The sequence below is a fragment of the Xiphophorus couchianus genome, chromosome 6, assembly GCF_001444195.1.
Source record: "Xiphophorus couchianus chromosome 6, X_couchianus-1.0, whole genome shotgun sequence".
Lineage (NCBI taxonomy): Eukaryota > Metazoa > Chordata > Actinopteri > Cyprinodontiformes > Poeciliidae > Xiphophorus > Xiphophorus couchianus.
The window spans coordinates 24,863,779-24,887,421 of record NC_040233.1 but is presented as its reverse complement, the minus strand read 5'-3'; the positions used below and the strand labels follow the sequence as shown (position 1 = coordinate 24,887,421).

Genomic DNA, 23,643 nt, shown 5'->3' with positions numbered 1-23,643 from the left:
TGCAGTTTCTCTCCAGGTGTTCCAGTTTCCTCCCACAATCCAAAAAGATTTTAGAAGAAAATGTAAGTTGTTTATATTATTATTACTAATATTACTATATTAGGGTTCATATAATAGTATTATTATATAATAAAATAAATATAATACACTATAATATTGTAAATATTATATATATAATATCGAAATCCCAAGCAACACAGCTGCAGAATTCTATCAGATTAGATTATTGCAGTCAGTTTCCACATTTTGGTGGAGAAGCTCATTAAAAACTCTTAGGAAACTTATTTTAAAAGATATTATTATTAACTGATCAGTGATGTAAAGTCAGTGCCATTAAGTCTCAGACATGAAGCATCATTTCGAGTTTCAAAACAAATGTGATTCAAATCATGATTTCGACCTTTACGTGCTGGAAATTAACTTTGAAATTTGACAAAATATGATAAACCTTTAGGGCTTTATGGACAAATGGCGATCGGTCTAATAAAAGTGTTCTCTGTAAGTATAGGTTAAAGGTCAGTGGGTAACAGGGCGAACTCCTGTTGCTAAACTGAAATGCAATACACGACAAAAATGTTTGTGTTTATTGTAAGTAAATGAATAACAGTAATGGGTGTGTATTTACAACGCGAAGACATAGCTTGGGACTTTATTTAGAGCCGAATTGTAGAAATATCTAAGCAAAAATAGGCAACCCTTTTCACGTTTTAAATTTATTTAGTGGCTGTGGGGAAAAAACAAATTAATTGTAACTTTCTTACGTCTGTAATCACACAAATACGTTTTCATTTATACGAATGTTAGAATCATTTACTCATCTTTTTGAGAGTTAGCTTACGCCATACATGCCTTTTATGCTAATATTTTTGCGATAAAACTAACGTGACCGAACTTACCGACAAATGGGACGTGTTCAGGTGCAGCTACCTACCCGATAGGTTTGACTCCGTTTAACAGCCTGAAGAACTACGGGAACAGTAATGGTTCAAAAAGACCGATTTTGCAATTCTTAGTAGTTGAGTCTGAAAACCCCCCCTCTCTCTTTGACAGCATACACGGTTGGGTAGTAACTACAGTAAGCGTCACTTTTGCTAGTGTGTATTAAAGCAAGAGAGTACCTAAATGAAAATGAAGGGAACAGACCCTTTTTGATGGTAAAATGCAGTCAAAAGAGCAGAACACCGGTATTCTGGACATTATTGGACTGTGTAATTTTCTGGATATTCATCATTAAAAACCATCTCTTATTTCAACCTGGGTCTCAAGCGTCTGCCTCACCACCTCATTCACCAATTCATGACAGATTTATTCATAGTTGTTATGCTATTTTATTTTCAAATTTATTAGTCTGTGTATGAAGCTAATTTTGACATTTACCTCAGAAAGGAGGCATTCAATTTTATTTACATTTTATTTAATATGCCATTTATATGTCTTATTATTTTTAGCAACTCAATTTTGCGCGCCTGCACTTTTAAGTTATATAAGCCTTGCTTGTTCAATATTTACTCCTAATATTTACTCAAAACTCGTTTGGGTCCATATTAAAAGATTCATTTGTTCAACCTTGGCCCGCGGCTTTGTTCAATTTAAAATTTTTGGCCCACTGTGTATTTGAGTTTGACACCCCTGGTATAGACCATAATACAATTGCAATGGGCAATTTTAAATGGCAATGCAGTACATAATTTAGAATTATTTTTATATTCATGAATGGAAATTAATAAATATATTGGACAGTGTTGAGACGCTTATCAAGGACACGCACACACAGTTTGTTACACACATGGAATTCTTCACTTTTACAAAAAGGCCTTTGTAGAAATAACAACTTAGCTGATGTACGACATCAGGCAACCACTGAGCGTGTTTTTAGATATAACCAATGATTCTTCCGTTTTTGATCAGATGCTGTGTAAATTTGGTCATATTCACTTTACAACAAATTAGCCTGTAAGGGTAAGCGTCTCTTTCTTTTCTAGCGCTAAAAAAGAAATAAAAAAGTAAACTCTGGTTATTCTGTGTTGGCTGATTTCCTGTTCGTGCGCTCACACTTTTTTGGTCCGTGGAGTTTACATCACAACAACAGTAATGGCTTTATTTATTTGAAGAGTATTTTGTACTTCAGTACAAAATGTATGTGTGCAAAATATTTTGATAAATAATGGTTAGTCTGATCCCAGTACTTAGCCTTGTTAATTAGTCTTGTTGGTCTTTTTTGAAGTTTGATTAGTGACTGTTGTGGTGTTTTGTAATTAACTTCCCAAATCTCCCTGGAGTCACTTAAATAATGTCAAACTAAAGAACAGCACAGAATGTTAGGCTGTTTTTTGTGAATAGAAAGGTGTTTGGTACTGAAACTATAATAGGCCCACTTCATGAACTGTGAATTGAAATAATAAAACTCATAATGTCTACTTTTCCATAGATGGACATTCATTCTTGTAAAAAAGGCCAACAGCCATAACGTTCAGATAAAAATAATGGTAATACAATTTCTAAGTATGATTTTCAAATAAAGTTCAGGTTAAGGACTCATTTTTGAGATTCTGTTTCAAACTGAGTTTATACACCTCTGGAAACTATTTAAAGTTTCTTTGATTTTACTCTTTATAGGTGTATGTTTGAGTAAAATGAATATTGTTTATTCTATGAATTACTGACATGTCTCTTAATTTTGTTTGTGAATGTATGTAAATAAGCAGTTAGGTTTAGAAAACCGCACCAAAGACTATCTTTTCATGGGTCTTAGCCTTACTGGGGGCTAAGCACCCCTAAAAGTCAGATCCTAGAATCGCCCCTGCTAGTACCTCATTCCATGACTGGTGACGAACCGCTCCTCTTTCCACTACCTTTGCTGTTACTTGTCCCCCCTCCAATGAAAACATCAACCCACAGCTTCCAGGAATCACATTACTTCTCCGATCATCTGAACTTGGACCATACCTCTTCTCCCCCACAAGGGAACCTAGCTCCAGTGACCTTACCCTGGTGGAGAATCTCAACTAGAGCAGTAAGCACTTTAACTATCATCATTTCTATGTTTCTAAACTGTCCACTTGCCTCTCATCTCCACTGCCTTCAGTTCTCCATCAGTTCTAGGACAAGAACCACACATTCAACTCATGAAGTATTTGTTCAAAATAAACTTTATTCATCTGATTTTTCTGAGTGTGTTCTGTATGTGGGTCAAGCGACTGGCTCCCATTAATACAACTGAAATATTTCTATTTGCCAAATGGCATAACAATAGTGTAGTTAAAAAAAAAACTGCTTTCAAAGACATGAGTCTATATAGATTGGGTTAAAGTTTGCTTTAATAGCGGATTTTCAAACTGTACTCTAGCTTTTTTTTGTTTTGTTTTGTTTTTTTGGAGTAACGGCTTCCTTTCAGCCCAAAACTCTCTCTTAGATATCTTGGCTGGTTTTTGATTAAAGGTCAGCAGCACTATAACTTGGATTTAGTTTGAGTTTTGTCACAGTTTAAGTGAGTTCTGAAGAACTCCTGGATCTTACTCCATAGATGGACTTCAGCAGCAGCGTGGGCCCTGGGCTCCCCCCCCCCACAGGACCGGAATACCTACGAAGCCATGGAAGCTGGAGTGGCAGTACGGTCCAAACGGAGGTTCTAAATGATGTCCGGCTCCAGGGTAGCTCACACTCTCAAAGTTCTCCTTCCCATGACGCTTTAGTCTGTCCACCATCTCATCCATGTAGGCCTTGCTGTCCCAGTTGAAGTCGTCCTCTGAAGCTACAAACAGGAATTGTCCGCTTGCTCGTTCGATAGGCACCAGGGATGCCCTGTTTTCCTCCGTCAGAGTATCATGCATGGCATATTTGGTGATAAAGGCTCCAGACTTGGTGAAAATTATTTTGTTCATGTCAAACTTCAATGCTGAGAGAATCTGCCTATTCTTATAATACAGGGGTAGGATTGTGCTAGCAGAGCAACCATTGATCCAGACCACAGCTTCAACTCCGGGCACAAAAGCAGCGAGGGAAAGCGCGATGTCGCTCCCCTTAGATCGGGATATTACCCCAACTCCTTTACTGCTCACCTGCGAAAAACATGAAATTAAGAAATAATGATCAAAACAGTCAGTTCAGGAATGAAAGGAAAAACTAACTACTTTAAAAGAAAATGTGATTGCTTATTTTCAAGAGCATTTTAAAAGCTTATTTAATCCCACTCCTTGTCTTTTTTTAGGGGTAGGATTAATTACCAGCTGATTTCAGTATCCAAAGAACCTTAAGAATGGATATTATATACAATATGCATATTTACAGAGAAAGAAAAATAAAAAATAGTTGAACAAAAAAAGAAGAAATGGATGGATGGGTGAATGGATAGAAAGTCTGGGAAATGGATTGACTATAGAGGGATAGATTGTACATTTTTCAATGAGAGTTTACTCAGCAACAAAAAAATTAATGTATTTTATAGTGTGTTAAACATCTTTAAGGTTGTTGACCTGGGCCGACACGCCATTGAATATAGAAGTTATGTCTTCTATAACCTGCTCCCAGAATACAGGAGACAGGATGAGATGTTGCAAGTTTTTAAATTCATTAGTTTGTTTCGTTTACATAAAGTGATTTTATGGAAACTAGGAAACTGGATGTGTCTTGTCACCTTTGGCTGGTTTTGTAGAAACTTCACTGCTTCTTTGAAGTCGTCCAGATTCATCCTTTCTATTTTGGGGTCGTTGAATACGGGTAAAGCAAGAACTATAAAGCCTTTATTGGCCAGTAGAGAGGCCCTTTTCTCCGACATGAAGGTGCCCAGATCCAACACAGCAGGAAACGGACCCTCTCCTTTGAGCAAAAAGAGAACAAAAGAATTTTAAATACCCATTTATTAAAATGTAAAAGTCTGTTTACCTGTTAAAGGTGATTTATTATGCTTCCTTGAATTGGTTGGGATAAGTCTGGGGGCTACACAAAACACAAAACATATTCATTGCAGTTTTTGCACAAAATCACTCTTAGTTAATGAGACTTCATTCTTCCGAGTTCTGCCTATATTGAGCTGTTTTAGGGCCTCTTGTCACTTTAAATCCAAAAAGTTCCTGCTGGCCCCGACCCCCAGCTCAGCATTTACACTTGCATGTGAAACTGGCTGCAAACAGATGCACAAGCAGAAGTGGAGCCTCCTGCACAATCAACAAGACAAAGGGTTTCTGTATGGTAAACAATAAAACAATCATATTTCCAGCAGCCATTGTACAGTGCATACAGCCGTAAAACCAGCTGACTAAACATGCTGGAGCTCAGCTGGGGTTGCTAGGTAACAGGCTGTGCTTTGCTGGGGTTGTTAGATGACAGGAAGTGCCTGACGATTTGTGACGTTACATTCAAAACGTTTTTTAAATGGCAAATTTTTTAGACAACAAAAAACATTAATTTACTGCCAAAGACTGGATGCATGCAAAATGTAAACTTTGCATAATAGATTCTCTTTAAAACATAAGGTTTGCAGCTCAGAGACATTTTTAAATTGACCTTTGGTGCATTTGTTAACTCAGCATACTTTAAGTTTTTTATAGAACGTCTGCAGTGAAAATATGTAAAAACTGTTTAGGTTCTGATAGATAATGCTAATTAAAATACTTAATGAGGTCGTCATTAATACCTGGCGGGGTAAACAGGACTCCTTGACTGTTGCCCACTTCGACAGGAACTCGCCTGACTCCATCTCCCATGAGACGCCTCTCATTGGTCGCCTCGGCCAGCATCCCGCCCTCCTCCTCATGCACAGAGAAGTTGACCATGAAAGGTTCCAATGCTTTGTTCTTAAAGAAATATTTGTGCAAGGTATCTGCCTTCAGTGACCTCAGCAGACCCATGGGTTCCACCCCGACGTAGCTCCCACTGAGCGAGGCGTCTCTGTTCAGGTCGATCTCCCCTCTGCCGTCGGCGCGATAGCTGGCTGAAGAATTGAACACCACTCCCCTCTCATCGGTGGATCTGGCTCTCAAGGTGACCAGCTGCTTGGACCTCAGTCCGGCCACCTTCACCTGAACGGGCTCGTCGAATAAACACCTGGCGCTGGGGAGCAGTCTCAGTCTGATCTGGGCCGACATGCTTTCTGAAACTGAAAGAAAAATTTACATGTTCGTAACACTTTTTGCACAAAATAATTCTCAGAGAATTATTTTAGTTTGCTCAGTTCTGCCTATTTAAGTTTCTTTTACAATGAGCTGTTTTAGGGCCTCTTCTTGCTTTAATCTCAAATAAGCTGCTTCTGGCCACGCCCCCAACTCCACATTTAGACTTAGACTTAGAGACTTAGACTTAGACTAACTTTATTGTCATTTTGCATGCACAGGGTGTATACAGAACGAAATGTCGTTGCATACGGCTCAGGACAGTGTTTTGAGCTTCCAATGTTGTGAGGTTACTCCAGAATAAAATAAAATACAGTATAAAATTTGAATATAAATATAAATATAAAATATAAAGTGCAGGACTGACAGTAGAAAGGAAGTTACTTAGCTCTGTACATGTGCAAGGTATAAAGTGGAGACCAGATTTTAAGTGCAGTCCAGTTAAGAGTTCAGCAATCTGATGGCAAGTGGGAAAAAGCTGTTTCGGAACCTGGTGGACCTGCACCGGACGCTGCGGAACCTCTTTCCAGAGGGCAGCAGGGAGAACAGTCCATGGGGGAGTGTGAGGGGTCACTGATGATGTTTGGGCCTCGGGACACGCAGCGCTGGGATGAAATGTCCTGAATGGAGGGAAGGGGGGCCCCGATGATCCTCTCCGCTGTCCGCACCACTCTCCTCACGTTCTTCCAGTCGGAGGCGCTGCAGCCTCCACACCACACAGAGAGGCAGCTGGTCAGAATGCTCTCTATGGTGCTTCTGTAGAACGTCTTGAGGATGGGCGGGGGCAGGTGTGCTCTTCTCATCCTCCGCAGGAAATACAAACGTTTCTGTGCCCTCTTGACCAGAGACGTGGTGTTCAGAGTCCAGGTGAGGTCGTTAGTGATGTGCACCCCCAGGAATTTGGTGCTGCTGACCACCTCCACCGCCGAGCTGTTGATGAGCAGTGGAGCGTGGCTGGGCCGGTTCTTCCTGAAGTCGACGATCATCTCCTTTGTCTTGTCAACGTTCAGGATCAGGCTGTTGTCTCTGCACCAGTCCACCAGCTGCTCCACCTCCTCTCTGTAGTCCAGGTCGTTGTCGTCTCTGATGAGGCCCACCACCGTTGTGTCGTCCGCGAACTTCACGATGTGGTTGGTGGCGAACCTGGGGGCGCAGTCGTGTGTCATCAGAGTGAACAGCAGAGGGCTCAGGACGCATCCCTGAGGGGAGCCTGTGCTGAGGGTGATGACATCGGAGGTGTGTTGTCCGATCCGGACTGACTGAGGTCTGTCGGTGAGGAAGTCTAGTAGCCAGTTGCGCAGGGGGGTGCTGAAGCCCAGGTGTCCCAGTTTTCCTGCCAGATGCTGTGGGATGATTGTGTTGAACGCTGAGCTGAAGTCCAGGAACAACATCCGCACATGAGTGTTCTTCTCCTCCAGGTGAGCCAGGCTCAGGTGTAGGGTGGAGGAGATAGCGTCCTCAGTGGAGCGGTTTCGGCGGTAGGCAAACTGGAACGGGTCGAATGTGGAGGGGAGTCTGGAGACGATGTGTTCTTTTACCAGCCTTTCAAAGCACTTCATCATGATGGGTGTCAATGCCACAGGCCGGTAATCGTTGAAAGAGGTGACTTGAGGTTTCTTTGGCAACGGAATGATGGAGGCAGTTTTGAGACAGGCTGGCACTGTAGCTTGGTCCAGTGAGGTGTTAAAAATGTCTGTTAGGACACCAGCCAGCTGACCTGCGCATTCCCTGAACACCCGCCCAGGTATGTTGTCGGGGCCTGGGGCCTTCCGTGGGTTGACTCTTTTCAGAGTCTTCAACACATCGGCTGTTTCCAGGCAGAGTGCCTCCTCTTCCTGGTGGGGAACAGTTTTCTTTGCTGGAGTACTGTTCAGTGCCTCGAACCTCCCAAAGAAGTTATTGAGTCCATTTAGAAAGTCAGCATCAACTTCACCCACTGGGGGGGAGGATGGATTGTAATCTGTGATCGCCCATATGCCTTGCCACATACTTCTGGTGTTGCTGGTGTCGTGGAAGAACTCCTGTATTTTTCGACTGTGGGTTCGCTTTGCTAACCTGATAGCACGGTTCAAGTTGGCTCTCGCTGTCCTCATTGCCTCCTTGTTGCCAGACTTGAAGGCTGAGTTCCGTGCTTTTAGCATTCCACGTACCTCCTTAGTCATCCAGGGTTTTTGGTTGGCCCGGGTGATAATGTTCTTAGTGATGCTGACGTCCTCTGTCCACTTGTTGATGTAGGCTGACACAGTCATGGCGTACTCATCGATGTTGATCTGGTCGTTGTAGGTGGCTGCTGCCTTGAACATCTCCCAGTCAGAGCACTCAAAACAGTCCTGAAGTGCCTCCATGGCCCCCTCAGTCCACATTCTCACCTGCTTCACTGTAGGTTTTGTTCTGATCAGCAGGGGCTTGTATGCAGGAATTAGCATAACAGATAAGTGGTCTGAAGAGCCAAGGTGGGGGCCGTGGGCTGCTCTGAATGCTTCTTTGATGTTGGTGTAGGCCAAGTCTAGAGTATTTCCTCCCCTGGTTGGAAAATCCACATATTGGTTGAAGTGAGGGAGCACAGTCTTTATGTTGGCCTGGTTAAAATCCCCAGCAATGATGAAAACGCCCTCTGTGTGTGAGGATTGCAAATCACTGATGGTCCGGTAGAGAACACTCATAGCCTCTTTTGTGTTAGCACTGGGGGGCACATATACGGCAGTGATGCTAACCACAGTAAACTCCCTGGGCAGGTAGAATGGTCTGCAGTTAACAGTCAGAAGCTCGATGTCCGGGGAGCAGTAACTGGCGACAGTCATGGCATTTTTACACCAGTTGTTATTGATGTAAATACACAGCCCCCCTCCTCGGGTTTTACCGCTGAGAGCGCTGCTGCTGTCTGGGCGGAATGTAGCGAGCCCTTCCAGGCTAACAACGTTGTCCGGTATGGACTAGTTGAGCCATGTCTCCGTCAGAATGAGAGCGCAGCAGTTCCTCAGCTCTCTCTTTGAAGACAGTTCTAGTTGCAGATAGTCTATTTTGTTGTCCAGAGAGCGGACGTTGGAGAGGAAGATGGACGGAAGCGGCGATCTGTGGGGGTTAGCGTTTAGCTTAGCTGTTAGTCCACTTCGACAGCCACGCTTCCGCTGCCGGTCGCACTGCCTTCGCTTTCTCCTCCTCCGGCTAGTGCTGCTAGGCGAGTCCGCTGCGCCGTGGGCCGCTGGGTCTTGCCTCCGTAGCACTCCGAGATCAGGTAAACACTCGAGAGTAGTCATATTTATGAGTCCGAAATCACTTGATGATGGTAATTCCAGCAGACGCTGGCGATCATATACTAACTTATTGAGTGGATGCAAAGTTTGTAGCGTTTTAGGCGGCGTATTTTGCTCAAATACTCGCAAGTTGTCGAGAGCCCATGCAACCGCAGCCATTTTGGGCGCCGCCATCTTGGAAATTCTCCAATTGATTCATTTAAACTCACATGAAAATGGCTGCAAATAGATGTGCAATTATACAACCATGCATCTTTGAAAAGCAGAAGTGGCGCCTCCTGCACAACCAAGAAATATGCAGCAAGTGGTTTCTGAATGGTGAGTCAGCAAAAAACAACAACAACCCACTTGTCTTTTCCAGCAGCCATTGTACAGTGCATACAGCAGTTAAACTAGCTGACTAAATGTTCTGAAGGTCAGCTTAGGTTGCTTGGTAACGGCACAGTGTAACTTACTCTGGAGGTTTATGAAATGGTCCATTTACTTAACACCAAAAAATATTAACAGATTATCAAAAAAACAACTGGGTGTTTTTTTAAAAATTCTTGTAAAGTTTATAAAAACAGTAGAGAAAATCGGTTGCAATTGCAATTGGTTTTTTCTTTTTACTTGTTAGTTTGTTTTTGTTAAATTTTTAAAGCCAAAACGGTTGGTATTTTACCATTTTTTACCGTGAAATTTACACACTTTTTTTTATAGTGCAGAGAGTGAGAGATATTGAGATATTGTTATGGGTAATTTCTACAATTTGATTGAGAAGTTAATTAAAAACTCTTAGGAAGTTTATTTAAAAAGCTATTATTATTGTTATTATTATTAACTGATCAGTGATGTAAAGTCCTTTTTGACAAAATCAGTGCCATTAAGTCTCAGACATGAAGCATAATTTCGAGTTTCAAAACAAATGTGATTCAAATCATGAATTTGACCTTTACGTGCTGAAAATTAACTTTGAAATTTGACAAAATATGACAAACCTTTAGGGCTTAATGGGCAAATTACGATCGGTCTAATAAAAGTGTTCTCTGTAAAAATAGACTAAAGGTCAGTCGGTAACATATGGAACTCCTGTTTCTAAAGACAGACCCTAATTGTGTGACTATCTAAGCAAAACAGGCAACACTTTCACTTTTTAACAATATTTTGTGGCTACTGGAAACACAAAATCAATCATAACTTTCTTACATCTTGTTGATTCAAATATGTTATCATTTATAGGAATGTTAGAATCATTTACTCACCTTTTGACAGTTTTCTTACGCCACACATGCCTTTCATATTAACACTGCAATAAAACCAACATGACTGAACTTACCCACAAGTGTGTCTTGTTTAGGTGCAGATTTCAGATATTGTGACGAGAATTACTTACCAGCTGGGTTCTGGGCCGGACTGAGATTCCTTTTAACTTCTTAAAGAATTATGTTACAGTAATGGCTCAAACCCAATCTATTCTTGGTAGTGGAACTAGTAGTAGCCCAAACATAGATCTGAATGCCATACAGTCTAATTCCAGAAGACTGTATGGACTGATGACGCTTGTCAGATTAATATTACCTGTCAAAAATAACCCTTTAGCAGGTATTAACCATAGCATGAAATAATTATAACTTCACTTGGTGATGAAATTACTAACAAAGGAACTTTTCAGTCACATTCTAATTTATGGCATAAGCCTGTTATTTGCTCAACTACCTACAGTTGAAAACAGTTTCAAAATTCAGTCATATTTTTTGTGAAGAATTATCACATAGTTATCAATTCCTGAAAACATCAACATCATGAGATTCTATAACAATCAAAATGTTATTAAACATTTCAAAAGCAGAATAAATAACTTCTGTACAAACCAAATAGATCCTTGTCAGTGCAAACTTTGTATTTTTCAATTATGTGATTCTGATTCCACAGCTGAATCTGAATTGGCGGCATAAATTTATGACCTGCTGCGTTATACACTATAAAAAAAACCTCTGTAAATTTATGGTAAAAAATGGTAAAATTCCAACAGTTACTGACCATAATATCCAAAATATTTTATTACCATAGAAAATACATGGAATTACCTTAACTCAATAAACATATATTTCAAGTGATTTTGACAGTCATGAAATGTAGAAAACACAGAAACATGTTGTAAAAATATAAGTAATTGTAAAATTCATAGAAAAATATTGTAATATTGCCAGCAGTTAATTACCCTAAAATTAACGGTACTAATCGGCCAAAACTACAAATGTTGTTGATATTTATATCTACAATATAAAACTGTAAACCAGACTGTAAAAGTAATTTTCACAAAGAATAGAATGCTGGTGTGATATTTTGGTTTCTTTTTTAATAATGCCTTTTATACACCAAACTGAAATCTTAAAGGTGAACCAGGGATCGCCAGATAATATGGGGCCCTAGACAGAATCATGATTTAGCCCCTCGGCCCCCTCCTACTAAGAACCTCAGCATCTCTAATCGTGTTTAAATATAGATTTAGTGAAGTCTATGATAAGGAGCCCAGGTTAATTGGCCGAGTATAAAATCAATCACTGATTATTGGTTATTATTTGCTGTGAGGTTTTTATGAACAAACCCAGCAGAGATTACAACAAACACAAAGATTACACCATATTGTAGCCATGGTAACACAAGAATCAAACTATCAAGATGATTCTTTAAACTTTACAAAGTAAACTTCCTAATTAAATCCTAAATATACTATTTTTTTCTCAGCTGAATGCATTAAATAAAATTTAATAACATTGTCATTCTCAATAAATAAATGCTACAGGTTTAGATCTATGATCTGTGTTACAATTCAACCATTTATAGGGGCCCCTGAATGTCTGGAGGGCCTGACCAGCAGCTACTGAGTTTTCTTTGCCTTGATGTCTCTCAACCTTACAATTCTAGATCTCAGAGGTGCTAATATCAAAACATGACGTAACGCTAACACCTTTGAGCTTTATTGATCTATAGAGCAGTCTGCAGCCAAGTTGTTGTAGAGGTTCAACAGATAGATATTATTAATGCTTATTTAGTAAAATAGCAGCAATTTTGCATATTTCATAACTTCATAACCACCCATCTTCTCTGTCTGTGTAACAACTACAGTCTCAGATCAACTCAGCCCTCCAGGACTGTCAGCAGCAGAAACAACATTACCTGATAACAGACTACATTTGCTCTGCATTGTCCCCATATGATGACAATGATATAGTATGATCCTATTAAATTCTCGATTAATATGCGTTGTTGTTATGTTGTTGTGGGGTGTTTTAAGATCTTGATCAATGTGCCCCTTTTTAATTTTGAGCCCCTGCCCCTCCAAAGGTCTCTGCACGGCCCTGGTGGGGACATGTCCACCCAGTCCTTCAGGAAGTTACGCCTATGCTTTTACTTGACCTTGTTATCGCTACACTTCCCCCGAGTAAAATTTCTAGATACTCTACAAACTGTAGAGTATCTAACATATTTTTATACATTTGTTAAAACCATAACCATGTTGTGATAGTATGTCATGACACTGTGCAGGAGTATACCAATAAGGAATTTCTCACCAAACGTAAGCATCTGATTGGTTAAACTTCCTAATAAGTCTAGTTCAGACCAATCATGTCAGCTACAGCAGTGTTAGTCTCGCCCACAGACTTTGATGGTTGACAGATAAAATAAATTCATAATCTGCTGCAAAAGGGAACAAAAAAATATTTATTTGCCATTTTCTTATAACTTTTCTTATAACTCTTATATCATGTAACTACATCATGTAACATGTAGTTACATGTAACACATAGTTACATGTTTCTCAGAGCTTTATCGTAATTTTCTGTTTTGAAATCATTTCTTGCGGGTTTTCTCGGTCCACTGCCAGGGTTGCAGATGTCCTTTGTCGCCCTCTGGTGGTGAAACTGATCCTTGCTTCACCACCTGTTTACCTTAGTAATTACCCTTTCAGTGCTCATCACTGATTGGTTTGATGCTTGAATTTTTGAGCTCAGTTCAGTTTCAGCCTAGACCGCCCCATGACTTCGCAACTCAACTCAACTGTCAAATAAATTCAATTCATAGCAAATTTTAAAACAATAAAAGTTGAACAAATGACTTTACATTTGTCCCAATGGGCTTCCTCAGGCAGAGTATAAGAGGAGCTGATCACCAGTCCTCCAGTGCCTGAGTGTTTGCCTGTTATGGTATTCTGCACCTCTCTGAGTTCAGTCTATGAGTTCTTCCAATTTTTTCTTTATCTACACTTACCATTTGGTCTCCTCATAGGTTTTTCTCTCGTGGTGACTTGGCTGCAACCCACTGTATTACTCGAGTTATTCACTTTCACGACTGAAAGTTTTCCAAGAAAATTCTTTGCTTCCCAGTGGCCTCTAGTAAATTGGGTGTAGAACCAGCCTCCAAAAAAACAGTATAGACCATTATATATTTTTTTTAACCAGCTAAAAGAGACCAGACTTGTATCATCAGCACCTTTATTCAGATGACAATTTGCAATGCAAAATATTATGCTTAGTGATTTTTTGCAATGGGCAATTTTAAATAGCAATGCAGTACTTCATTTAGAATTATTTTTATATTTATGAATGGAAATTCATAATTATATTGGACAGTAATGGCTTTATTTATTTGAAGAGTATTTTGTACCTCAGTGCAAAATATTTTGATAAATAATGGTTAGTCTGATCCCAGTACTTAGCCTTGTTAATTAGTCTTGTTGGTCTTTTTTGAAGTTTGATTAGTGACTGTTGTGGTGTTTTGTAATTAACTTCCCAAATCTCCCTGGAGTCACTTAAATAATGTCAAACTAAAGAACAGCACAGAATGTTAGGCTGTTTTTTGTGAATAGAAAGGTGTTTGGTACTGAAACTATAATAGGCCCACTTCATGAACTGTGAATTGAAATAATAAAACTCATAATGTCTACTTTTCCATAGATGGACATTCATTCTTGTAAAAAAAGCCAACAGCCATAACGTTCAGATAAAAATAATGGTAATACAATTTCTAAGTATGATTTTCAAATAAAGTTCAGGTTAAGGACTCATTTTTGAGATTCTGTTTCAAACTGAGTTTATACACCTCTGGAAACTATTTAAAGTTTCTTTGATTTTACTCTTTATAGGTGTACGTTTGCGTAAAATGAATATTGTTTATTCTATGAATTACTGACAACATGTCTCTTAATTTTGTTTGTGAATGTATGTAAATAAGCAGTTAGGTTTAGAAAACCGCACCAAAGACTATCTTTTCATGGGTCTTAGCCTTACTGGGGGCTAAGCACCCCTAAAAGTCAGATCCTAGAATCGCCCCTGCTAGTACCTCATTCCATGACTGGTGACGAACCGCTCCTCTTTCCACTACCTTTGCTGTTACTTGTCCCCCCTCCAATGAAAACATCAACCCACAGCTTCCAGGAATCACATTACTTCTCTGATCATCTGAACTTGGACCATACCTCTTCTCCCCCACAAGGGAACCTAGCTCCAGTGACCTTACCCTGGTGGAGAATCTCAACTAGAGCAGTAAGCACTTTAACTATCATCATTTCTATGTTTCTAAACTGTCCACTTGCCTCTCATCTCCACTGCCTTCAGTTCTCCATCAGTTCTAGGACAAGAACCACACATTCAACTCATGAAGTATTTGTTCAAAATAAACTTTATTCATCTGATTTTTCTGAGTGTGTTCTGTATGTGGGTCAAGCGACTGGCTCCCATTAATACAACTGAAATATTTCTATTTGCCAAATGGCATAACAATAGTGTAGTTAAAAAAAAAACTGCTTTCAAAGACATGAGTCTATATAGATTGGGTTAAAGTTTGCTTTAATAGCGGATTTTCAAACTGTACTCTAGCTTTTTTTTGTTTTGTTTTGTTTTTTTGGAGTAACGGCTTCCTTTCAGCCCAAAACTCTCTCTTAGATATCTTGGCTGGTTTTTGATTAAAGGTCAGCAGCACTATAACTTGGATTTAGTTTGAGTTTTGTCACAGTTTAAGTGAGTTCTGAAGAACTCCTGGATCTTACTCCATAGATGGACTTCAGCAGCAGCGTGGGCCCTGGGCTCCCCCCCCCACAGGACCGGAATACCTACGAAGCCATGGAAGCTGGAGTGGCAGTACGGTCCAAACGGAGGTTCTAAATGATGTCCGGCTCCAGGGTAGCTCACACTCTCAAAGTTCTCCTTCCCATGACGCTTTAGTCTGTCCACCATCTCATCCATGTAGGCCTTGCTGTCCCAGTTGAAGTCGTCCTCTGAAGCTACAAACAGGAATTGTCCGCTTGCTCGTTCGATAGGCACCAGGGATGCCCTGTTTTCCTCCGTCAGAGTATCATGCATGGCATATTTGGTGATAAAGGCTCCAGACTTGGTGAAAATTATTTTGTTCATGTCAAACTTCAATGCTGAGAGAATCTGCCTATTCTTATAATACAGGGGTAGGATTGTGCTAGCAGAGCAACCATTGATCCAGACCACAGCTTCAACTCCGGGCACAAAAGCAGCGAGGGAAAGCGCGATGTCGCTCCCCTTAGATCGGGATATTACCCCAACTCCTTTACTGCTCACCTGCGAAAAACATGAAATTAAGAAATAATGATCAAAACAGTCAGTTCAGGAATGAAAGGAAAAACTAACTACTTTAAAAGAAAATGTGATTGCTTATTTTCAAGAGCATTTTAAAAGCTTATTTAATCCCACTCCTTGTCTTTTTTTAGGGGTAGGATTAATTACCAGCTGATTTCAGTATCCAAAGAACCTTAAGAATGGATATTATATACAATATGCATATTTACAGAGAAAGAAAAATAAAAAATAGTTGAACAAAAAAAGAAGAAATGGATGGATGGGTGAATGGATAGAAAGTCTGGGAAATGGATTGACTATAGAGGGATAGATTGTACATTTTTCAATGAGAGTTTACTCAGCAACAAAAAAATTAATGTATTTTATAGTGTGTTAAACATCTTTAAGGTTGTTGACCTGGGCCGACACGCCATTGAATATAGAAGTTATGTCTTCTATAACCTGCTCCCAGAATACAGGAGACAGGATGAGATGTTGCAAGTTTTTAAATTCATTAGTTTGTTTCGTTTACATAAAGTGATTTTATGGAAACTAGGAAACTGGATGTGTCTTGTCACCTTTGGCTGGTTTTGTAGAAACTTCACTGCTTCTTTGAAGTCGTCCAGATTCATCCTTTCTATTTTGGGGTCGTTGAATACGGGTAAAGCAAGAACTATAAAGCCTTTATTGGCCAGTAGAGAGGCCCTTTTCTCCGACATGAAGGTGCCCAGATCCAACACAGCAGGAAACGGACCCTCTCCTTTGAGCAAAAAGAGAACAAAAGAATTTTAAATACCCATTTATTAAAATGTAAAAGTCTGTTTACCTGTTAAAGGTGATTTATTATGCTTCCTTGAATTGGTTGGGATAAGTCTGGGGGCTACACAAAACACAAAACATATTCATTGCAGTTTTTGCACAAAATCACTCTTAGTTAATGAGACTTCATTCTTCCGAGTTCTGCCTATATTGAGCTGTTTTAGGGCCTCTTGTCACTTTAAATCCAAAAAGTTCCTGCTGGCCCCGACCCCCAGCTCAGCATTTACACTTGCATGTGAAACTGGCTGCAAACAGATGCACAAGCAGAAGTGGAGCCTCCTGCACAATCAACAAGACAAAGGGTTTCTGTATGGTAAACAATAAAACAATCATATTTCCAGCAGCCATTGTACAGTGCATACAGCCGTAAAACCAGCTGACTAAACATGCTGGAGCTCAGCTGGGGTTGCTAGGTAACAGGCTGTGCTTTGCTGGGGTTGTTAGATGACAGGAAGTGCCTGACGATTTGTGACGTTACATTCAAAACGTTTTTTAAATGGCAAATTTTTTAGACAACAAAAAACATTAATTTACTGCCAAAGACTGGATGCATGCAAAATGTAAACTTTGCATAATAGATTCTCTTTAAAACATAAGGTTTGCAGCTCAGAGACATTTTTAAATTGACCTTTGGTGCATTTGTTAACTCAGCATACTTTAAGTTTTTTATAGAACGTCTGCAGTGAAAATATGTAAAAACTGTTTAGGTTCTGATAGATAATGCTAATTAAAATACTTAATGAGGTCGTCATTAATACCTGGCGGGGTAAACAGGACTCCTTGACTGTTGCCCACTTCGACAGGAACTCGCCTGACTCCATCTCCCATGAGACGCCTCTCATTGGTCGCCTCGGCCAGCATCCCGCCCTCCTCCTCATGCACAGAGAAGTTGACCATGAAAGGTTCCAATGCTTTGTTCTTATAGAAATATTTGTGCAAGGTATCTGCCTTCAGTGACCTCAGCAGACCCATGGGTTCCACCCCGACGTAGCTCCCACTGAGCGAGGCGTCTCTGTTCAGGTCGATCTCCCCTCTGCCGTCGGCGCGATAGCTGGCTGAAGAATTGAACACCACTCCCCTCTCATCGGTGGATCTGGCTCTCAAGGTGACCAGCTGCTTGGACCTCAGTCCGGCCACCTTCACCTGAACGGGCTCGTCGAATAAACACCTGGCGCTGGGGAGCAGTCTCAGTCTGATCTGGGCCGACATGCTTTCTGAAACTGAAAGAAAAATTTACATGTTCGTAACACTTTTTGCACAAAATAATTCTCAGAGAATTATTTTAGTTTGCTCAGTTCTGCCTATTTAAGTTTCTTTTACAATGAGCTGTTTTAGGGCCTCTTCTTGCTTTAATCTCAAATAAGCTGCTTCTGGCCACGCCCCCAACTCCACATTTAGACTTAGACTTAGAGACTTAGACTTAGACTAACTTTATTGTCATTTTGCATGCACAGGGTGTATACAGAACGAAATGTCGTTGCATACGGCTCAGGACAGTGTTTTGAGCTTCCAATGTTGTGAGGTTACTCCAGAATAAAATAAAATACAGTATAAAATTTGAATATAAATATAAATATAAAATATAAAGTGCAGGACTGACAGTAGAAAGGAAGTTACTTAGCTCTGTACATGTGCAAGGTATAAAGTGGAGACCAGATTTTAAGTGCAGTCCAGTTAAGAGTTCAGCAATCTGATGGCAAGTGGGAAAAAGCTGTTTCGGAACCTGGTGGACCTGCACCGGACGCTGCGGAACCTCTTTCCAGAGGGCAGCAGGGAGAACAGTCCATGGGGGAGTGTGAGGGGTCACTGATGATGTTTGGGCCTCGGGACACGCAGCGCTGGGATGAAATGTCCTGAATGGAGGGAAGGGGGGCCCCGATGATCCTCTCCGCTGTCCGCACCACTCTCCTCACGTTCTTCCAGTCGGAGGCGCTGCAGCCTCCACACCACACAGAGAGGCAGCTGGTCAGAATGCTCTCTATGGTGCTTCTGTAGAACGTCTTGAGGATGGGCGGGGGCAGGTGTGCTCTTCTCATCCTCCGCAGGAAATACAAACGTTTCTGTGCCCTCTTGACCAGAGACGTGGTGTTCAGAGTCCAGGTGAGGTCGTTAGTGATGTGCACCCCCAGGAATTTGGTGCTGCTGACCACCTCCACCGCCGAGCTGTTGATGAGCAGTGGAGCGTGGCTGGGCCGGTTCTTCCTGAAGTCGACGATCATCTCCTTTGTCTTGTCAACGTTCAGGATCAGGCTGTTGTCTCTGCACCAGTCCACCAGCTGCTCCACCTCCTCTCTGTAGTCCAGGTCGTTGTCGTCTCTGATGAGGCCCACCACCGTTGTGTCGTCCGCGAACTTCACGATGTGGTTGGTGGCGAACCTGGGGGCGCAGTCGTGTGTCATCAGAGTGAACAGCAGAGGGCTCAGGACGCATCCCTGAGGGGAGCCTGTGCTGAGGGTGATGACATCGGAGGTGTGTTGTCCGATCCGGACTGACTGAGGTCTGTCGGTGAGGAAGTCTAGTAGCCAGTTGCGCAGGGGGGTGCTGAAGCCCAGGTGTCCCAGTTTTCCTGCCAGATGCTGTGGGATGATTGTGTTGAACGCTGAGCTGAAGTCCAGGAACAACATCCGCACATGAGTGTTCTTCTCCTCCAGGTGAGCCAGGCTCAGGTGTAGGGTGGAGGAGATAGCGTCCTCAGTGGAGCGGTTTCGGCGGTAGGCAAACTGGAACGGGTCGAATGTGGAGGGGAGTCTGGAGACGATGTGTTCTTTTACCAGCCTTTCAAAGCACTTCATCATGATGGGTGTCAATGCCACAGGCCGGTAATCGTTGAAAGAGGTGACTTGAGGTTTCTTTGGCAACGGAATGATGGAGGCAGTTTTGAGACAGGCTGGCACTGTAGCTTGGTCCAGTGAGGTGTTAAAAATGTCTGTTAGGACACCAGCCAGCTGACCTGCGCATTCCCTGAACACCCGCCCAGGTATGTTGTCGGGGCCTGGGGCCTTCCGTGGGTTGACTCTTTTCAGAGTCTTCAACACATCGGCTGTTTCCAGGCAGAGTGCCTCCTCTTCCTGGTGGGGAACAGTTTTCTTTGCTGGAGTACTGTTCAGTGCCTCGAACCTCCCAAAGAAGTTATTGAGTCCATTTAGAAAGTCAGCATCAACTTCACCCACTGGGGGGGAGGATGGATTGTAATCTGTGATCGCCCATATGCCTTGCCACATACTTCTGGTGTTGCTGGTGTCGTGGAAGAACTCCTGTATTTTTCGACTGTGGGTTCGCTTTGCTAACCTGATAGCACGGTTCAAGTTGGCTCTCGCTGTCCTCATTGCCTCCTTGTTGCCAGACTTGAAGGCTGAGTTCCGTGCTTTTAGCATTCCACGTACCTCCTTAGTCATCCAGGGTTTTTGGTTGGCCCGGGTGATAATGTTCTTAGTGATGCTGACGTCCTCTGTCCACTTGTTGATGTAGGCTGACACAGTCATGGCGTACTCATCGATGTTGATCTGGTCGTTGTAGGTGGCTGCTGCCTTGAACATCTCCCAGTCAGAGCACTCAAAACAGTCCTGAAGTGCCTCCATGGCCCCCTCAGTCCACATTCTCACCTGCTTCACTGTAGGTTTTGTTCTGATCAGCAGGGGCTTGTATGCAGGAATTAGCATAACAGATAAGTGGTCTGAAGAGCCAAGGTGGGGGCCGTGGGCTGCTCTGAATGCTTCTTTGATGTTGGTGTAGGCCAAGTCTAGAGTATTTCCTCCCCTGGTTGGAAAATCCACATATTGGTTGAAGTGAGGGAGCACAGTCTTTATGTTGGCCTGGTTAAAATCCCCAGCAATGATGAAAACGCCCTCTGTGTGTGAGGATTGCAAATCACTGATGGTCCGGTAGAGAACACTCATAGCCTCTTTTGTGTTAGCACTGGGGGGCACATATACGGCAGTGATGCTAACCACAGTAAACTCCCTGGGCAGGTAGAATGGTCTGCAGTTAACAGTCAGAAGCTCGATGTCCGGGGAGCAGTAACTGGCAACAGTCATGGCATTTTTACACCAGTTGTTATTGATGTAAATACACAGCCCCCCTCCTCGGGTTTTACCGCTGAGAGCGCTGCTGCTGTCTGGGCGGAATGTAGCGAGCCCTTCCAGGCTAACAACGTTGTCCGGTATGGACTAGTTGAGCCATGTCTCCGTCAGAATGAGAGCGCAGCAGTTCCTCAGCTCTCTCTTTGAAGACAGTTCTAGTTGCAGATAGTCTATTTTGTTGTCCAGAGAGCGGACGTTGGAGAGGAAGATGGACGGAAGCGGCGATCTGTGGGGGTTAGCGTTTAGCTTAGCTGTTAGTCCACTTCGACAGCCACGCTTCCGCTGCCGGTCGCACTGCCTTCGCTTTCTCCTCCTCCGGCTAGTGCTGCTAGGCGAGTCCGCTGCGCCGTGGGCCGCTGGGTCTTGCCTCCGTAGCACTCCGAGATCAGGTAAACACTCGAGAGTAGTCATATTTATGAGTCCGAAATCACTTGATGATGGTAATTCCAGCAGACGCTGGCGATCATATACTAACTTATTGAGTGGATGCAAAGTTTGTAGCGTTTTAGGCGGCGTATTTTGCTCAAATACTCGCAAGTTGTCGAGAGCCCATGCAACCGCAGCCATTTTGGGCGCCGCCATCTTGGAAATTCTCCAATTGATTCATTTAAACTCACATGAAAATGGCTGCAAATAGATGTGCAATTATACAACCATGCATCTTTGAAAAGCAGAAGTGGCGCCTCCTGCACAACCAAGAAATATGCAGCAAGTGGTTTCTGAATGGTGAGTCAGCAAAAAACAACAACAACCCACTTGTCTTTTCCAGCAGCCATTGTACAGTGCATACAGCAGTTAAACTAGCTGACTAAATGTTCTGAAGGTCAGCTTAGGTTGCTTGGTAACGGCACAGTGTAACTTACTCTGGAGGTTTATGAAATGGTCCATTTACTTAACACCAAAAAATATTAACAGATTATCAAAAAAACAACTGGGTGTTTTTTTAAAAATTCTTGTAAAGTTTATAAAAACAGTAGAGAAAATCGGTTGCAATTCCAATTGGTTTTTTCTTTTTACTTGTTAGTTTGTTTTTGTTAAATTTTTAAAGCCAAAACGGTTGGTATTTTACCATTTTTTACCGTGAAATTTACACACTTTTTTTTATAGTGCAGAGAGTGAGAGATATTGAGATATTGTTATGGGTAATTTCTACAATTTGATTGAGAAGTTAATTAAAAACTCTTAGGAAGTTTATTTAAAAAGCTATTATTATTGTTATTATTATTAACTGATCAGTGATGTAAAGTCCTTTTTGACAAAATCAGTGCCATTAAGTCTCAGACATGAAGCATAATTTCGAGTTTCAAAACAAATGTGATTCAAATCATGAATTTGACCTTTACGTGCTGAAAATTAACTTTGAAATTTGACAAAATATGACAAACCTTTAGGGCTTAATGGGCAAATTACGATCGGTCTAATAAAAGTGTTCTCTGTAAAAATAGACTAAAGGTCAGTCGGTAACATATGGAACTCCTGTTTCTAAAGACAGACCCTAATTGTGTGACTATCTAAGCAAAACAGGCAACACTTTCACTTTTTAACAATATTTTGTGGCTACTGGAAACACAAAATCAATCATAACTTTCTTACATCTTGTTGATTCAAATATGTTATCATTTATAGGAATGTTAGAATCATTTACTCACCTTTTGACAGTTTTCTTACGCCACACATGCCTTTCATATTAACACTGCAATAAAACCAACATGACTGAACTTACCCACAAGTGTGTCTTGTTTAGGTGCAGATTTCAGATATTGTGACGAGAATTACTTACCAGCTGGGTTCTGGGCCGGACTGAGATTCCTTTTAACTTCTTAAAGAATTATGTTACAGTAATGGCTCAAACCCAATCTATTCTTGGTAGTGGAACTAGTAGTAGCCCAAACATAGATCTGAATGCCATACAGTCTAATTCCAGAAGACTGTATGGACTGATGACGCTTGTCAGATTAATATTACCTGTCAAAAATAACCCTTTAGCAGGTATTAACCATAGCATGAAATAATTATAACTTCACTTGGTGATGAAATTACTAACAAAGGAACTTTTCAGTCACATTCTAATTTATGGCATAAGCCTGTTATTTGCTCAACTACCTACAGTTGAAAACAGTTTCAAAATTCAGTCATATTTTTTGTGAAGAATTATCACATAGTTATCAATTCCTGAAAACATCAACATCATGAGATTCTATAACAATCAAAATGTTATTAAACATTTCAAAAGCAGAATAAATAACTTCTGTACAAACCAAATAGATCCTTGTCAGTGCAAACTTTGTATTTTTCAATTATGTGATTCTGATTCCACAGCTGAATCTGAATTGGCGGCATAAATTTATGACCTGCTGCGTTATACACTATAAAAAAAACCTCTGTAAATTTATGGTAAAAAATGGTAAAATTCCAACAGTTACTGACCATAATATCCAAAATATTTTATTACCATAGAAAATACATGGAATTACCTTAACTCAATAAACATATATTTCAAGTGATTTTGACAGTCATGAAATGTAGAAAACACAGAAACATGTTGTAAAAATATAAGTAATTGTAAAATTCATAGAAAAATATTGTAATATTGCCAGCAGTTAATTACCCTAAAATTAACGGTACTAATCGGCCAAAACTACAAATGTTGTTGATATTTATATCTACAATATAAAACTGTAAACCAGACTGTAAAAGTAATTTTCACAAAGAATAGAATGCTGGTGTGATATTTTGGTTTCTTTTTTAATAATGCCTTTTATACACCAAACTGAAATCTTAAAGGTGAACCAGGGATCGCCAGATAATATGGGGCCCT

General features: G+C 41.0%; 2 protein-coding genes across 7 annotated transcripts in view; both read right to left on the bottom strand.

The window, feature by feature from the left end:
* LOC114146464 (acyl-coenzyme A thioesterase 2, mitochondrial-like) overlaps positions 1 to 23,643 on the bottom strand; it is a 48,942-nt gene that overhangs the window by 3,427 nt on the left and 21,872 nt on the right. The window contains exons 1-3 of one of the 4 annotated variants that reach the window (XM_028020519.1): positions 5,633 to 6,328; positions 4,634 to 4,815; positions 3,131 to 4,058 (exon numbers count right to left, since the gene is read on the bottom strand). The exons of 1 other annotated variant lie outside the window; for it this stretch is intronic. In XM_028020519.1, the coding sequence (XP_027876320.1) occupies positions 3,531 to 4,058; positions 4,634 to 4,815; positions 5,633 to 6,083 (1,161 nt within the window). In that variant the 5' untranslated portion in view covers positions 6,084 to 6,328 and the 3' untranslated portion in view covers positions 3,131 to 3,530. Of the gene's footprint in view, positions 1 to 896; positions 1,041 to 3,130; positions 4,059 to 4,633; positions 4,816 to 5,632; positions 6,331 to 23,643 lie in introns of those variants that run through there. 2 more of the 4 variants (XM_028020518.1, XM_028020517.1) reach the window with 2 other exon arrangements.
* LOC114146467 (acyl-coenzyme A thioesterase 5-like) lies at positions 15,004 to 22,595 on the bottom strand. 3 transcript variants are annotated; one of them, XM_028020522.1, is made up of 4 exons: positions 22,549 to 22,595; positions 17,505 to 17,960; positions 16,506 to 16,687; positions 15,004 to 15,930 (listed from the first exon to the last, which is right to left on the bottom strand). In XM_028020522.1, exons 2-4 carry the CDS (start codon positions 17,953 to 17,955, stop codon positions 15,322 to 15,324), a joined length of 1,242 nt encoding a protein of 413 aa, XP_027876323.1. In that variant the 5' UTR covers positions 17,956 to 17,960; positions 22,549 to 22,595; the 3' UTR covers positions 15,004 to 15,321. The 3 variants fall into 3 exon arrangements, with proteins under 3 accessions (XP_027876323.1, XP_027876324.1, XP_027876325.1); XM_028020523.1 differs by having other exon boundaries at positions 17,505 to 17,962; positions 22,476 to 22,582; XM_028020524.1 differs by lacking the exon at positions 22,549 to 22,595 and having other exon boundaries at positions 16,506 to 16,684; positions 17,505 to 18,198.